Source organism: Chrysochloris asiatica, unplaced genomic scaffold, assembly GCF_000296735.1.
Source record: "Chrysochloris asiatica unplaced genomic scaffold, ChrAsi1.0 scaffold00024, whole genome shotgun sequence".
Taxonomy (NCBI): Eukaryota; Metazoa; Chordata; class Mammalia; order Afrosoricida; family Chrysochloridae; genus Chrysochloris; species Chrysochloris asiatica.
The window spans coordinates 14519202-14535219 of record NW_006408542.1 but is presented as its reverse complement, the minus strand read 5'-3'; the positions used below and the strand labels follow the sequence as shown (position 1 = coordinate 14535219).

At 41.1% G+C, this 16018-nt stretch overlaps 1 protein-coding gene across 1 annotated transcript in view; it reads left to right on the top strand.

Moving 5' to 3' along the window:
• THADA (thyroid adenoma associated) overlaps positions 1-16018 on the top strand; it is a 576653-nt gene that overhangs the window by 309656 nt on the left and 250979 nt on the right. Inside the window, exon 28 of the mRNA XM_006839404.1 lies at positions 11145-11313. Coding sequence (XP_006839467.1) covers positions 11145-11313 — 169 coding nt within the window. The remainder of the gene's footprint in view (positions 1-11144; positions 11314-16018) is intronic.

Here is a 16018-nt window from a genome sequence, read left to right as displayed (position 1 = left end):
ACAACAACAACAACAACAGTGCTTACAAATCGGGCTGCGAACCGCAAGGTCAGCAGTTTGAAACTACCAGCTGTTCTGCGGGAGAATGATGAGGCTTTCAGCTCCCGTAAAGATTTACAGCCTCGGAAACCCCATACAGGGTGGCTATGGGTCGGAACCGATTCCACAGCACACCACCACCACTGATGTCATTAGTTCTGCTCTGGTTTCATTATCCTCTGTGCTGTAAACACGTCTATGATGTTAATGAGGCTGGATGTACTCTATAGGATTAGGTTGTATCTTGAGTCAATCCCTTTTGAAATATAAAAGGAGAGAGAAGTGAGGCGAGAAAGAGGGACGTACTGCCACCAAGAAAGTAGAGCTGGGAGTGGAGCATGTTATGTGGATTTGGGGTCTCTGCACTGTGAAGCTCCCAGATCCAGGAGAAGACTGATTTCAAGACACATGAAGATGACCAGGGGTAACTGAGTCTGTAGATGCTGAAAGGAGACCAAGACCTTTCCCCAGATTCAGTGCTCTGAATTTGGACTTCTAGCCTCCAAAACTATGAGAGAATAAGCTTCTGTTTGTTAAAGCCATCCACTTGTGGTATTTCTGTTATAGCAGCATTGGATAACTAAGACAGAATTTGGTACCAGGAGTAGGGTGCTGATCTAACAGATACCTCAAATGTGGAAGCAGTTTTGGAATTTAATGAGCAGAGCCAGGAAGAGTACTAATAGTAAACCCTAGCTTTCCTAGACGAGACTGTTGATGGAATTATGGATAGCAAAGGCAATTCTGTTGACAGCTCAGAAGTAAGGGGAGTGTAACACCAGAGATGGCACAGATGGCAAGAAGCAGTGACAGAGAAACTGCAGCAGCAGAACCAGAAGACCCACGCAACACAGCATGAGAGCTGAGCCAGGGGGACAGGGAGCTGGGTGCCTTCATGCAGGAGCCTTCATGGTGCTGTGGAATGCCTTTGGGCACTTAACAGTAAAGCTAAAGAGGCTTTGTGATGCTTGCTTGAGCAGAGCAGAGACCAAGCTGGCCTCTTCTAAAAATAAGAAATGGAAGCTGAAGAGACAAGAAACATGAGAAGTTGAACTGCCTCAGTCTCAAAAGATAGAGCCATGATCTCTGGGTGCTCAAAGAATGGAACCATGACCTGTGGAGTTTCTAAGGGTGGGGCCACAGTTTCCTAAATTTCAAAGGTTGGGATTTTCTTTAGCAACTCAGTTCTGGAATGTGAAACTGTTGTTAAGGTGGAGCCTCTGCCCAAAGCTATAGGGACAGGGCTGCCATACTTGAGGGGACAGAATTGATGCTTTTGAGTTACGGTGTTGGAGGAGAATACTGAAAGTGCCATGGGCTGCCAAAAGAACCAATGGATCCATTTTGGAAGAAGTGCAGCCAGAGTGCTCCTTGGAGGCCAAGATGGCCAAACTTCGTGAAGGGTGTACTGTGATAGTTAAGGTTTGTGCCAAGTAGGCTGACCATCATTTGCAGTGGTTTAGCAGTTAAGATGTATTTATCACCTCCATGATGAGCTCTAATAGAATACAGTCAACCTTATAATGTAATCTGATGTGACAGCTCCGATAAATATAATTGTCCTATGTTGTAAATTCTTACTTCTGTGATGTTAATGATGCTGGATTAAATCTATGGGGTTAGGTTGTATTTTGAGTCAATCCATAAAAGGAGAGAAGTGAGCAGAGAGGGGATTTACTACCACCGAGCAAGAAGAACCAGGAGTAGATTGCATCCTTTGGACCTGGGATCCCTATACTGTGAAGTACCCAGATCCAGGGGAAGATTGGTGCCAAGACACATGGAGGTCTCCAAGGAATGCTGGCCCTGCAGATGCTGACAAAAGACAAGGACCTTTCCCCAGAGCCCGCAATCTGATCTTGGACTTCTAGCCTCCCAAACTATGAGCGAATACGCTTCTTTTTAATCCATTTATTGTAAATTGAGTGAAGGTTTTGAGACATTATCATTGGTTTTATGAGAGTAAAGTTAAAAAATTATGTACATTCTGGTTGCAGAATTTATTTTAATTCCAACTCTTAGAAAAGACAAATACTTAATTTTTTCTACATAATCTCCTTGCTTTTCAGTAAACTTTGTCCATCTGTCAACAAGCTTTCATATGCCCTTATCAAAAGATGGTTTAGGTTGAGCTGTGAGCCACGAATACACTGCTGTTTTAGTTATTAGTCCCTTGCCTAATATGTCATTGTGAAAAAGTTTTCTGGAGTCTGTGGGCTCTCTTTTTACTCTGTTGGTGAAATCTTTTGGTACACATAAGTGTCTAATTTTTAGGAGATTCCACTCTGTTTTGTCTTTTACAATTTTTGTGTGTTTTAGTCATATTTGACAGTGTATTTATGCCATGTATTAGAGCCCCTGAGTTTGTCCCTATTTGAGAAAACAAACTTCATTTGCTAAAGCCATTCATTTGTATTTCTGGTATAGCAGTACTAGGTAACTAAAACACCACCTGAAATCTTCTCTAGCCATTCTACATGTGAGGAACAAATGATACAGAAGCTTCAAATACTAAGTCTGGCCCTTAATCTCAATATGATTACGAGCAGTTTGTTTTGGAAATGTTTGATTTTTCTAAGCCCTGAGGATTTTAAGGCAGTTGCATTATAAAGTTTCAGGAAGACTGAATTCTGCAGATGAACAGACCCTACTTAGAATACAGACCTGCCACTTGCTAGTTTTATGACCTGAGATATGTTAGGAAACCTCACCTTTTTATCTTAAAATAGGGATAATGATATTGATGTTGTGATGAAGATTCAGTGTAGTAGATGAAATTGTGTATATAAAGCATATAGCCTGTCCTGGAAAACATACAATAAACATTTATTTGATAAACCTCCCTTCCCTGGGAGTGGTTGCACCAAGGGGTGGTTTGGGTTCACACAGGGAAAGGCACAAGCCTGGTAGAGTACCTCCTGGCCTCACTCAGGTCTTTCTGCCTGACCCACTTGTGTAGAGCTGGACATGATGTCTCCAACCACCCAGCCTCTTTTTGGGTGTCCCACCTGAGCTCTTCTGCAGCTGTCTGTATTTACTCCTCGTGGCCCTTGAGAATCACTGGCTGACTGGCCCATCATCCCCACTGAACAGTAGGTTCCTTGTGGCCTGGGCAGTGTGCTTTCTCTGTGATGCTCTAGTACCTAACCCATTGCATGCTTGTGGTAAACACTGAATAGATAGATGTGTCTTGTGTCTGATCTGTAGATGTGGCACGTACGTGTGAAGCCTTTCAGGAAAACTGAAACAGATTCTCAGGGTAAACATAAGAAGGAAACTCCCAGTAAAAGCTCAGGCATGATGCTATGAAAGGAGGTAGAATGGAGAGACTAACCCCAGCGGGGAGTGGTCCTTTTCTGCTCAGAAAACTGGGTTCTAAACTCTCCAGGGTTCCTAAGTGTTCTGTCAGTTTACCCAAGAATCAAGTTAGCCATGGGTTTACTTAGGCTTAGTTACTAACCCGTCATGAACAGTTTTACCTCTCTTCACCACATCAGCAATTTTGCTTCTAGGTTTGACTAGTATTTATCTTACTCCCAATCTCACAGCACCTTTCTACAGATCAGAAATTCATAATCTTCTAAAGTTTATCATACCTGACAGGATGGGGTACCCAGAAGCAAAGTAAACACAGGCTTACTTGTGAAACTGTTCATTGCAAATTACTGAGTGAGGACATGTAAGCTCATGCTCACAGAGTAGTAAGCACAAATAAACTCTTCTTTCCCTCGCTTGTTGAGTAATCTATACCCAGTGTCAGCCTCGTTTCAAGGTTTATTCCCTCCTCCAGCTCGTCCTCCCTTCTATGTTTGCTCCATACCTGTGTGTGTCTCTGTGGGCTATATGTCTGGGTCCTTCTCTAAGCTCTGGGTTCCCAGCAGACAGAATCTTAGCTCTTGACCTTTATGTCCAACACATACCAGACAGCCACACTGTGTAGTCATCTAGTGTGTATTCTTGACCATAGGCAGGGAACCTGCTCAAGAGTTTAGATGTGCATCAGGGACTTATGTGTGAGCCTGCTGAAATGATGTGGGTTCAGAAATGTATAGACTATGTTCATAAATGCAGTTTTCTTCTAAAGTAGTCCATAGTTTACATTCAATTCTGAAATGTTTTCTTGATCCAAAAAAGGCTCAGCGATATAAAAAACAAACACTTATGTAGAGTCTTTCCACATACTTATAAATTAAAATCCGTGTTTATATTAATGGGGAGGTGTTTCTTAGCCCCCTTGATTTCCAGGTGTCAGCTACAGCTTGGGGTAGCCAAAGAGCTCGAGCTGGGAATGGAGATGGCAGTTTAACCTGGGCGCTCTACTCCTTACACATCCTGGAAGGTCCATATCACCTCTGTGAGCTTTACTTTATTTTTCATCTGTCATTTATATTCTTAATACCTTTCCTGTCTTATATAGCAATGTTGCATGTCTAAGACATAACATATGCTGGCGTTTTACAAACTGCCAAGGGCTGTTTGATTGTGGAATGCAATTGCTAACCACAAGGTTGGTGGTTCATACCTACAGGCTGCTCCTTGGAACCCCTATAGAGGGTCGCTATCAGTAGGAACTGACTCCATGGCACTTGAGAACAACAAGTTTTTCTGTTACAGACATTCTGTCTGTTACAGACATGTGTAGAGAACGCTGTAGGCAGTTGCCAAAATTGAATAAAAGCATGGAAAGGGCTGATTGGAGCAAGAGAGCCGAAAGTTAAAAGGCACTGGTATCTGCTCATCCCTCCAGGTTCTGTGAGAAGCCTGGTGTTAGGCCAAGGCACAGCCAGGGATGTTGAGAAAATGACAGTTTTCAAAGAGTGTTAGAAGTGGGAGCGACCTTGGAGATCCCAAATTCATTTGTTTTATTTACAGAAGAAATAGACTCTGAGGTTACACCACTTTTTCTCAAAAGAGTGTGAGACTATTCCTTACCACTTTTAATAGAGGGGGAAAACAATCTCTGAGCTTTTATATCACCGACTTGTCCTATCTTTCCCTAATTGAAACAGTACTGAATTCATCCCACAGTCTTAATACTCTCATTGGGACCATGTAGAGGTCTGTAATTGATAGAGTTTGCTGGTTCTATACCAGATGTAGGGACAGTGCAGAAGAAAGGAAACTTTGTATTTCCAAAGAATCTTTGTTCTGTGAGTGTTCTCATAAATGTCACCTTAGGGGACTGGGAATAGGTTATCACTACCAGATCCACTGTTCTGAGAATTGGGGAGGCAATAATGGCTTGTCTTAAGTCACAAAAGTCAGTTGGTACACAAAGAAGGATGAAAATGCAGGTGTTTATTTTACAATTCTCTAAGTCACTAGATTTTATTATGTCCTGGAAGGGCATCTCTGCTTGATTTTGGTACATTTATTGAGTCAAACTAGAAGACTCTGTCTAGGGGAAAGATGGATTTTAGGTTCAACTACATTTCACAGCTCTGGCAGTGTAGTGGTTACGAATCGGGCTGCTAACCCCAAGGTCAGCATCTTTCTGCTCCCATAAAGATTTGCAGCCTCGGAAACCCTGTACAGGGTCACCGTGAGTCGGAAACAACTCCACGGTACTTAACAACAACAAACATTTCACTTAGGGCTGAAAAAGTTGTGTGTATCCCCTCACACACCAGTCTATACACACCTTGTTGTTGTTGTTGTTATGTGCCGCGGAGTCGGTTCCGACTCATAGCGACCCTGTACAGGGTTTCTAAGGCTGTAAATCTTTATGGGAGCAGAAAGCTTCATCTCTCTCCCACAGAACAGCTGGTAGTTTCAAACTGCTTACCTTGTGGTTCGCAGCCCGATTCGTAACCACCTACGCTTTAGAAAAAAAAAAAAAAAAAATTAGATTTTCTTATCAAGCACCCCTTATCCCCCACTAGCTGACAAAATAATAACCTGGATTATTTTTTGCTTAATGATTATTTGTAATTTTCGTTTTGACTATAAACTCTCCTTCCATTTGAACAATTTGCAATAGAATGGAGTTTGAAATTACATCTGACCATTGCTTTATAATCAATGTTACTTAAATGTTTCTTTAAACACATGCGTTTTCTCTTTTTCTGTAATTGCACTACTCTGTTGAGGGGAGATTCCTCCCCTTTTTTTACCTGGTTGTACATATTTGGAGAGTACCCTAGCACAGTGTATGCAAAAGCAGAAAGTTCTGGCACCTTTCCCACTTTCCATTCTTTCTCCTGTATGGATGCCAGATTCCTTTGGGAAATCATCATTTGCAAAAGGTCAAGAGCAAAAGGAGGGGCATTCTTTAGTGTACAGTTACTGCTAATTGGAAACTAAACATCTGTAACCATGTCAGAGTTATTTGTATTTGAAAAGAAACATTTATATACAAGAGCCCTTTCGGTAACATAAAACACTCTAACACAGAGTGTGTGTTGGAGGAAGGGGTGGGGTAGGGGACCAACAGACAGGGAAGTGTAGGACGGATGACTATGCCAAGCTGATGTCATTTGCAAATTAAATCTCAAAGCATTTTGAAAATATCGTCTTTCCTTTGTCAAGTGAAGTTTTCTCACTCCCCTCCCCCCTAGGCTAATGCAAGCCTTTTATTGCATTTTTCTATTACAGATTCAACATTTAATCATTTTATAGGAAAAACCAATGTGAGAGAAAATGAATGAGTTGTTAGAAGTGTCAGTGTCCATTGGGAAATCTCTAGCTATTTACTGTAGCCTTAACCCTCAGTGCCTTCTCATAGAGTGTTATAAGCCTAGCTCTTTGACATCCTGAACTGAAGTCCTAATGGACCTGCCTTCTTAGGAGAAAAAAAGGGCACAGTGTTTTTATTTGTCCTGCGTCGCTTTTCTCCTCTTTCCCTGTTTCCTCTTTAGCCCCATAATGAAGTTCTGCTTGGTCATTACATTTGTACAAAAATTATATATGTATTTTTATTCTCGTATTGAGATAAATGTTGTGAGACCACTGCAGTATTAGAAATATTTCAGTCATTGGGCTTTGTCCTTCTACAAACTACATGGCCACATGGTTGTTATGGTCCAGATCTTACCAGAAATTCTCTCATACCCTAAATACCAAGAGCTTTTGAACATCCCTGAATTTTTGGGGAAAGTCAAGGGCTCCTTTGTTATTACTCTCTTTCCTCATCAGAGTCTGCCATTCTGTGATCTTTCCCATCTTTGTATGTTGTGCTATTTTTAAAAATTGAGTCAAAGGTCATACAGTCTTGAGAACTATAGTGAAGAACTTATATAAATCATTTTAAGTGTTGTTGAATCAGTTCCGACCCATAGCGACCCTGTATAGGGTTTCCAAGGAGCAGCTAATGAACTTGAACCTCCGACACTGCGGTTCAGACCTACTTTGCAGATCAGCGCATTAACCCACAGTGTCACACCAAGATTCCATAGCGAAGTTGCTTGCTTCTTATTGTTGTTAGGTGCCATCAAGTCAGTACCGACTCATAGGAACCCTATGCAGAACAAAACACAGCCCAATTTTGGCCCAACCTCACTTTTGTTGCCACACTTGAGCCCATTGATGCTGCCACTTTGCCAATCCATCCTGCTGGGGGGGTCTTCCTCTTTTTCTCTGACCCACTTTACCAAACATGATATCTTTCTCCAGCGACTGGTCCTTCCTGACAATATGTCTGAAGTATGAGAGATGAAGTTTGGCCATCCTGGCCTCCAAGGAGCACTCTGGCTATACTTCTTCCAAATACAGATGTGTTGGTTCTTTTGGCAGCCCATGGCAAAACATCATAACTCAAAAGCATCAATTCTTCTACAGTCTTCCGTATTCATTGTCCAGCTTTTGTATGCATATGAGGTTATTGAAAGTTCCATGGCTTGGATCAGGCATACCTTAGTCCTCAAGCTGACATCTTTGCTCTTCAACACTTTAAAAAGATTTTGTGCAGCAGATAATGGATTTTCTTCTTAAATAATCCTATGCAATTGTCCCTGCTTTTCAGTAGTTCACTTTACACTATTTGCTTTTATGAAAGACCTATATTAGTACCTGTTTTCAGTAGCTGAAAGAAATCCAAAGGCTATTTTTACTTTTTATAGAAAAAAAAAGAGGCAAACAGCAAAACTAGCATTCAGCATTTGTTTTGCATCCAGCCATTGAAGAGGCCATGCACACCTCAAGCATCTCTTCCCTGTGAACCATATTCAGCATCTCCACCTCAAGTCCCCATAGCTTTGAGTGTGGTCGTGAGCACCCTCTATTAGTGCTATTTTAGGTTTTATTTGTGGGCTACTTATAACTTAATGGCAGTAACTTCTTTGTTTTACACCATTTTGGCTTATGAAAGGTTTCATAAGAATGCTGTCTTTTCAGATAGTGGGGGAAACCTGTATTTGTAAAGGCATTCAAGTGCACAGTTTCAACAAAATGGTTATGGACTCTCAGATTCTGAGTGTTTACAAAGTCAGGAGGTCCTTGGACAACCTTCCTTTCTAGTGACCTCTGTCGAATCTCAAAATATCACTTGTCCATGATTTTCTTGTAGTTAAGAACTGGCTCTTTTTCAAGTTCTTTGGATGTGAGTCATCCCAGAGTCAAGGATTCACTGACTCATTCTTAACAAAGAGTTCACATCATGTAGTCTTCCATGTGTGGCATTACCCAGTCTAGCCTGACCCATTTAATTTCCACTGTTGTTCATGAACCTTTACTTCAACCAGACATATCTTCATATTTCCTCACAAACATACCTTGAGTATTTCCACACTTGTGTTATAGTGCCATCCTTGGTTAAAATAGCTTCCTGATTTTACTTGGCCATAGTCTAATTTTCTCTGACTTCCTATAGCCATAATGTCAAGATCACTTATAATTTTTTGCATACTCTTGTGCCTTTGGCCATCTTTTCAAATGTACTTCCATCTTGTCAGTCAGGGTATAAGCTCCTCAAAGAGAGCAGCAACTGCTGTATTTTTCATGATGCAAAGATGCTTTTGATTATTATAGCCCAGTTTTGACTGATAGCAACCCTCTAGGGCTGAAAAGAACTGCTGCATAGGGTTTCCAAGTAAATCTGTATGGAAGCAGACTGCCACAGCTTTCTCCCTTGGAACGCCTGGTGGGTTCCAACAACGGACCTTTTGGTTAGCTGCTAAGCACTTTAACTGCATCACCACCAGGGATGCTTTGGGTTTTATTTATATTTTGTTTCTTAAAGCTTTCATTATGAATTATTGGAGTCCTGGTGTGGCACTGTGGGTTAATGCACTGGACTGCAAGATCGGTTTGAACCACAAGATTGGTGGCTCAAGCTCACCAGCCACTCCTCGGAAACCCAGTACATGGTTGCTGTGGGTCAGAACCAACTGGATGGCACTAAACAACAAATTGTGAAATAGGTGATATTTGTGCAAAATTGGTTTTGCACACAACCATTGCAAAAAATTGGTTTTGCTCTCAACCAATCACATTTTGCTTCATTGCAATGATTGCAATCCCCTCCATGCACCATCGGCCAACAGTATTTGCCTTTCTTGCTCGCCTTTATCTCTTGATGTACACAAAAACACGTAGGAATATATAATCGTTTAAACAACCAAAGGACACATTTTGCAAGCCAGCCTCCTACCCGCCAGCACACGGCCTTTCTCTTTCCATGAGTTTTCAGCTTCTCAATCTGTCCATGCCATCGACTGTTCCTCTATCTCTGCTTCTCTGGTTATGATCCCATGTTACATTCCTGCTCTTCTCTCTTTATTGTCCTAGGATCTTCTGTTCCTCGAATGCAAGATTAACTATTCCTCCCCTTTTTGTTACACAACTTCTGCCTTTACAGTTGTGACTATCCAATTAGTCATGATAACAGTTACTCACTATTGAATAAAAAATAACCTATCCCCTTCTCCTTTCACCAGACCCATACAGACAAGATGAAAACTATTCAGTGGGGATTCTACCTTCCCACACACACTCTGAAACCAAACTCCCACTTGAAAATTTGCAAGCCAGTGATTTTGTAGCACCCCCATTTTAGGTAGCCAATGTCTTAAGCTGCCCACCCCTATCAACCCTGTGTAGTGAGGGTATAGGCTTGATCCTTGATGTGAACACTCACTCCTTCCCTCTCGGTTGGTATTTTTAGCGCCAGACTGCAAAGCTGTTTGAACTGCAAGGTTGGCGGTTCAAGCTCACCAGCTGCTCCTCAGAAACCCTATATAGGGTTGCTATGGGTTGGAACTAACTCGATGGTACTTAACAACAGCATATCCATAAGTAAAGGTCAAGTTCATCAAACTGTAGCAATTTACACTTGCTTTCTGTATCTTCCACTTTTCAAGTGTTGATCATCAAGTTCTGATCATCAGACTATCCAAGCTAGTTCAAATGGGTACAATCTGCAAGTTTGGGTGTTTTTGCATGCCTTCCCCCACTTAATATTAGCTGGAAGCTTTCCACTCTCAGCTGTAGCCCCCAGTGGCTAGGTCCATGAGCTCAGGAGTTCCCAAGTCTTTCCAAACTTCGGACCAGCCAGCCCTTCTCTTCTCTCTTTCATCTAAAGTTTAACAGGAGTCTGTGAAACGTGGTGGAACTCAGCCCATGCCTTCATTATTACCTTTCCCCAACTATCACTCACAAGTAGACCAATGTGATCCACCAGCAAGCTTACAAGCCTGCTCATGTGTTCCCTGTGAGTTACAGACCTAGCAGGGGGTTGTCCTGAAGGGACTTGATGGCTCCCAGGCAAACAGCTTGTTTGTTCTTGTAATAGCCAAACAGTCTGCTGTTTGTTTTTGTTTTTTTTATGCTGGTCTTTCTTTCAAGAAGTATCTTCTGTTCCTCTAGCCACTCCGGGTTGGTCTGCATGGCCTCTTTGGTTTTTATAATTGCCCAATAAATAGTTGTTTGATTATTGAGGAGTAAGTCATTTTTGCTGCTACCCATTTATTATCTTATGTGTAAAATCTTTCAGTACTTAACTCTGTTATAGAATTATAGATATTAATGATGTTTATGACAAAAGTCAAGTTCCCAGTACAACTAACAGAAGTACGATGAGCATCATTTGAAATAAGCAGCAGAACTAGGTATACGAAGACCCATGGGTAGAGATGGGTATTGAGTAGTCCTGTGCTTTTGTTTCTTCCCAGGTGTGGTTGTTCACCTGTCTACCGATCCCGTGAAATGGCAGCTCGTGCCTTGGTCCCATTTGTTATGATAGACCAAATTCCAAATACTATTCGAACTCTGCTGGCCAGACTCCCTGACTGCACTGACCAGTGTTTCCGGCAAAACCATATCCATGGAACGCTCCTCCAGGTAAACAATATCACCAAACAATGAACTTTGGTGTTTTATATACTGTTGGCAGTTGAAGATTGGTAACACTATCGTGTTATTTCATCGGTATGCTTTCTTCATCCCAAACATGAGTACAGTCAGATCATCTTTTGCATTAAACCCTATGTTTTCTATAGCATGCATTTGAGGGGGTGGGGGAGGGAACTTTCTAACCTCTCGGAACCACGTAAAGTTCTATCTTTTCCATCAAGTATACCTGAGTAACATTCTGGGCTACTCCTTGGAAGAGAGGTTAACCCCAAAGTACAACAAGCTCTCACACACATTAGGGAGAGTTTATCCAGCAGTAAACATCAGACTGGAGTCCTGGTATGGTGCTGTGGGTTCATGTTAAAACTGCAAGGTCAGTTTGAACCACAAGGTCCTCAATTCAAGCTCACTGGCTGCTCCTCAGAAACCCTATATAGGGTTGCTATAAGTCGGAACCCATCCGACAATGCTTAACAACAACTCTCCTATTGTTTTCTGGGCTCTAGTAGATACTTTGTTTTTTTCTATTTAAATTTTATTTATTTAGTAGTTGTTGAGAATACACACACCAAAGCATACACCAATCCAGCAGTTTCCACATGCATAGTTTTGTGACATGGGTTACATTCTTCAAGTTGTGCAGCCCTTCTCACCTTCCTTTCCTGAGCTGTTCCTCCCTCATTGACACGAGCTCACTGCCCCCCATGAGGTTCCCCATCTAATCTTTTGAGTTGCTTTTGTCAACTTGATCTCATGTATTTAGTGTAGAAAATACTTTTTATTTTGAATACATATACACATTTATTTATTATTTTTATTCTATACTCCTTGTAGAAAAGTCTAAAGTACAACAAATCAATGAGATAGTAGACTTCATATTGAAACTGCCCTTTTTGAACCCTAGCTAAACTAAACCTGGTGACAGACAGGAGAGACTGGTGAGAAGATTGCCTGTTGTAGTCACTCACACTGGAGCAGGGCTGGGTTGGAATTTAATCTTCAGGCCAGGTTGCTGAGTTTTTAGCAGAGTTGAGACGGCCCGAGGTCTATGCTGTTGACATATGTAAATTGATTATTGGTACTGGACCCTGGAGTCTTGATTGCCTGTCTGTGAGTCTAGCACTCACTACCAACACATCTGTCACTTCCGTTTTGAAATGAAGATAATAATAGCGCATACCTCATAGAGACTTTATGAAGATTAAATTAATTGTTACATATAAATTGCTTAGAGCAGTGCCTGGTACATAGTACATGCTATCTAACAAACTAGTGTGGTGCTATGGGTTAATGAACTAGACTACAAAGTCAGTTTGAATGGCGAGGTTGGTGGTTCAAGCTCACCAGCAGCTCCTCGGAAACCCTATTCAGGGTCTCTATGGGTTGGAACCGACTCAACAGCACTTAACAACAATCTATCTGTCTGCTTGCTGGTTTTTAAAATATATATATATTATAATTTATATTATAATTGGCTCTATAGGATAACACTAGGCTGCTGACCACAAAGTCAGCAGTTCAAGTCCACCAGCTGCTTCATGGGAGAAAGATGAGACTTTCTGCTCCTGTAAAGATTTATAGCCTCAAAAACTGTATTCCCGGTCACTGTGAGTCAGAATCGACACCATGGCACAGTCGCAGCAGCAACATAGTCAGACCTTGCCTTGAAGAAGCCGAAAGACTAGTAGAGCAAAAATGATTAGAAAAACAGGCAGTCTCAGTGTAGTGTGCTATATGCAGAGCAGGGGCTCCTGAACTGTCTAGTGGTAGTCAGAGAAAGCTTCCCAGGGAAAGTAATATCTAAGCAGAAACAGCTAGCCACGTGAAAGAAGGGGAAAATAGCAGGTAGAAAGGCTCAGAGTGGGCAAGAAGGCAGCTCTTCGGTCAAGTGTGGGTAGAACTGGAGTTCCAGGTTGGCAGTTTTCAGTCCAATCTCAGGACATTTTTATACCCTAAAAAGTTGTCGAGGACTCCAAAAAGCTTTTGTTTGTTTGGGTTATGTCTATCAATATTTAATTAGAAATAAAAACTGAGAAAATATTATAGTAGTAAAACTTCAAAAACACATATTCTGTTAGTCATCAGTGATAACATCATCACACACTTCGCCTCTGGAAACCACCATTGTACACTCATGAGAGAATGGAAGTGAAAGAGGAAACTTGTTTTGCAAATCATTTGATTGTGTGGACTTCCTGAAAGGATTGTGCAGCAGCGCCCCAAGGGGCCCAGACTGCAACTTTGAGATCTTTGGTCTATGCTCTAAATTCCTGGGTCGTAGGTGGTTTTCTCACTGTAAACTCGTCTATACAACCTGAAGTGCTCCTGTCTCCTACTGTGGACATGCCTGTGATGAAATGAGGAGCAGGGGTTATCTTGGTTTAAAAATGGACTCTTGATAGATAGCTCGCTGTTTACTCAGTTAAATAAAATAGCTTTCTTGATTCTGTCTATCAGACTCCACTGCTTCTCTGAAAGGGCAGTGCTGACACAAATGAGTAATGCAGAACAGGCTTTTCGTAGTGTGAGCAACTGAGATTATGAAGCTGAGTGAGAAGGACAACAGCCATCAGATTTTCTTCACTGACAATTTGTTGTGGGCTGAGCTTTGTCAGCAGGGTTGTGGTTGAAATTACTTGTGTGGTTCTTTCACCAGTATACAGACATACCTTAGAATATTGTGGGTTCACTTCCGGGTCACTTCAGTAAAGCGAATATGGCAATAAAGCAAATCACACATGTTTTCTTTTTGGTTTCCTAAGGCATAAAAAAATTGTAAGAGCCATGGTGGCACTATGAGTTAAATGCTAGACTGCTAGCCCCAAAGTCAGCCATTCGAAGTCACCAGCTGTTTGCAGGTGAAAGTCGCGACTGTCTGCTCCTGTAAAGATACATGGTCTCGGAAACCCTATGGAGCAGTTCTAGTCTGTCCTATTGATAGGGTCACTGTGAATTGGAATGGACTCGATGGCAGCTTTTTTTGTTGTTGTTTTAAAATAAAAGTTATGTTTACATTATAGTGCAGTCTATTAAGTGTGTAATAGCATTATGAAAATGGTTGGTATTTTGTGAGACTACCCAACAGAGACACAAGCTGAGCACTTGCTGTTGGAAAAATGGCACCAATCGACTTGCTGAAACAGGTCTTGCCACAGATCTTCAATTTGTAAGAAACATAGTTATCTATGAAGAGCAAGAGAGTGAAGCAAAATAAAATGAGGTCTGTACATGGACCTCCCAGCCTAGTTTTGCACACACACACCACACCATTAGAAGGCATGGCTGGTGTTTCACCATTCTGATCTAGCTCTGGGCTGCCTTTGATTTTCACAAATGCGACAACACATATGAAAAGGTCAAAATCCTTTAATTCCAGGATGGTTGTGACTGGAATGGTTGATTCTCTTGATCCTTAAGTGTTGTGGAGATGAAGGGCTTATTGAAAAACAAAACAATGGAGGGCGCTTTGTATTGTTTGTATGTGTCAACCGGATTACTGCCTTTAGCTACCCTGGTTGAAAAAAGGAAGTTAAAGGCACGTGAAAGTCTTATTTTGTTCTGTGTTGTAATACTTGTGTTTCCCCCTGGTGTTCTTTATGGGGAAAACACAGGGGTTAAGTTGGGGAGGGCCTTTTTCTCTCCTCCCTACAGTTTATAGATTCCTCCTTCACATAAAGTTACCTTTGAAATCAGGGAAAGGTCTGCACCTGGAAAAGAGATCTCAGCGATTGAGTGGAATGATGATCTCCATGGGGCCTTGAGAGCCAGCTAAGTAAATATAAAGTTGTTATTTTTTCAAAAGCAGGAAGTCATTTTGTAATCAGAAAACAAATTCTTTCACAGAACATATTCTTGAATTATACATTTTGACTTCTTTGAAAAATGTGTACATAAACATATCAAAACCCCACAGTATTTCTATAGCGTACCTTAAAAAATAAGAAATATGCTGATCTCTGAAATTTCTGGGACTATGTAAGAAAGCCTCAAATTATAGGACATGCAAGGAAAAAAGAAATAAAGAAAGAAAGAACATTTGGGATTTATGTCTTAATCAGTTTAAAAACCAGAGGTTGGTAATTGCAATGTTGACATGGATGAAAGTTGCATGCATTAGAAAAGGTGAGATTATGCAGCAGGTTCATAAAAGCCAGTGGTAAATGACATTAAATCTCAATCAAGGCTAGATAAGAGCCATGGACATTACCTCATTGGAGAACAGCACTGGCTCGGATACTCTGTCTTTTAAGTAGAATTAACCGTCTGTCTGTGTTGTGGCCAAAACTCTCTGTGTTGGGGACTTAGCATTTACTCCAGGGAAAGCGTATTGGAGTTCAGAAAGTTCTCTGGTGTTGAGGAAGAGTTTGGGCAACTATCAGGAGGAAAGATTCTGAAGTAAAAGTTTTGAGTTTTTCATTTCCTGTCTATTTGGATTATGTTTCTGATGATATAGAAATCTAAAAGATAATCCCTGCATGTTTTTTGTTTTGTTTTGTTATACCTCTTTTGTATGGCTACGCTATTTTATTATTTTATTATATAGTTGAAGTACATTAAGGCAGAAAACCTGCCTTGCATTTTTCTGAATATTGTAGGTAAATGTTTGTTTAATTTTGTTTTTTATTTAATCTAAATAATCACCACAGTTCCACACATCCCTTTGCAGGTATAAACATAATCTACATCTTGCCTT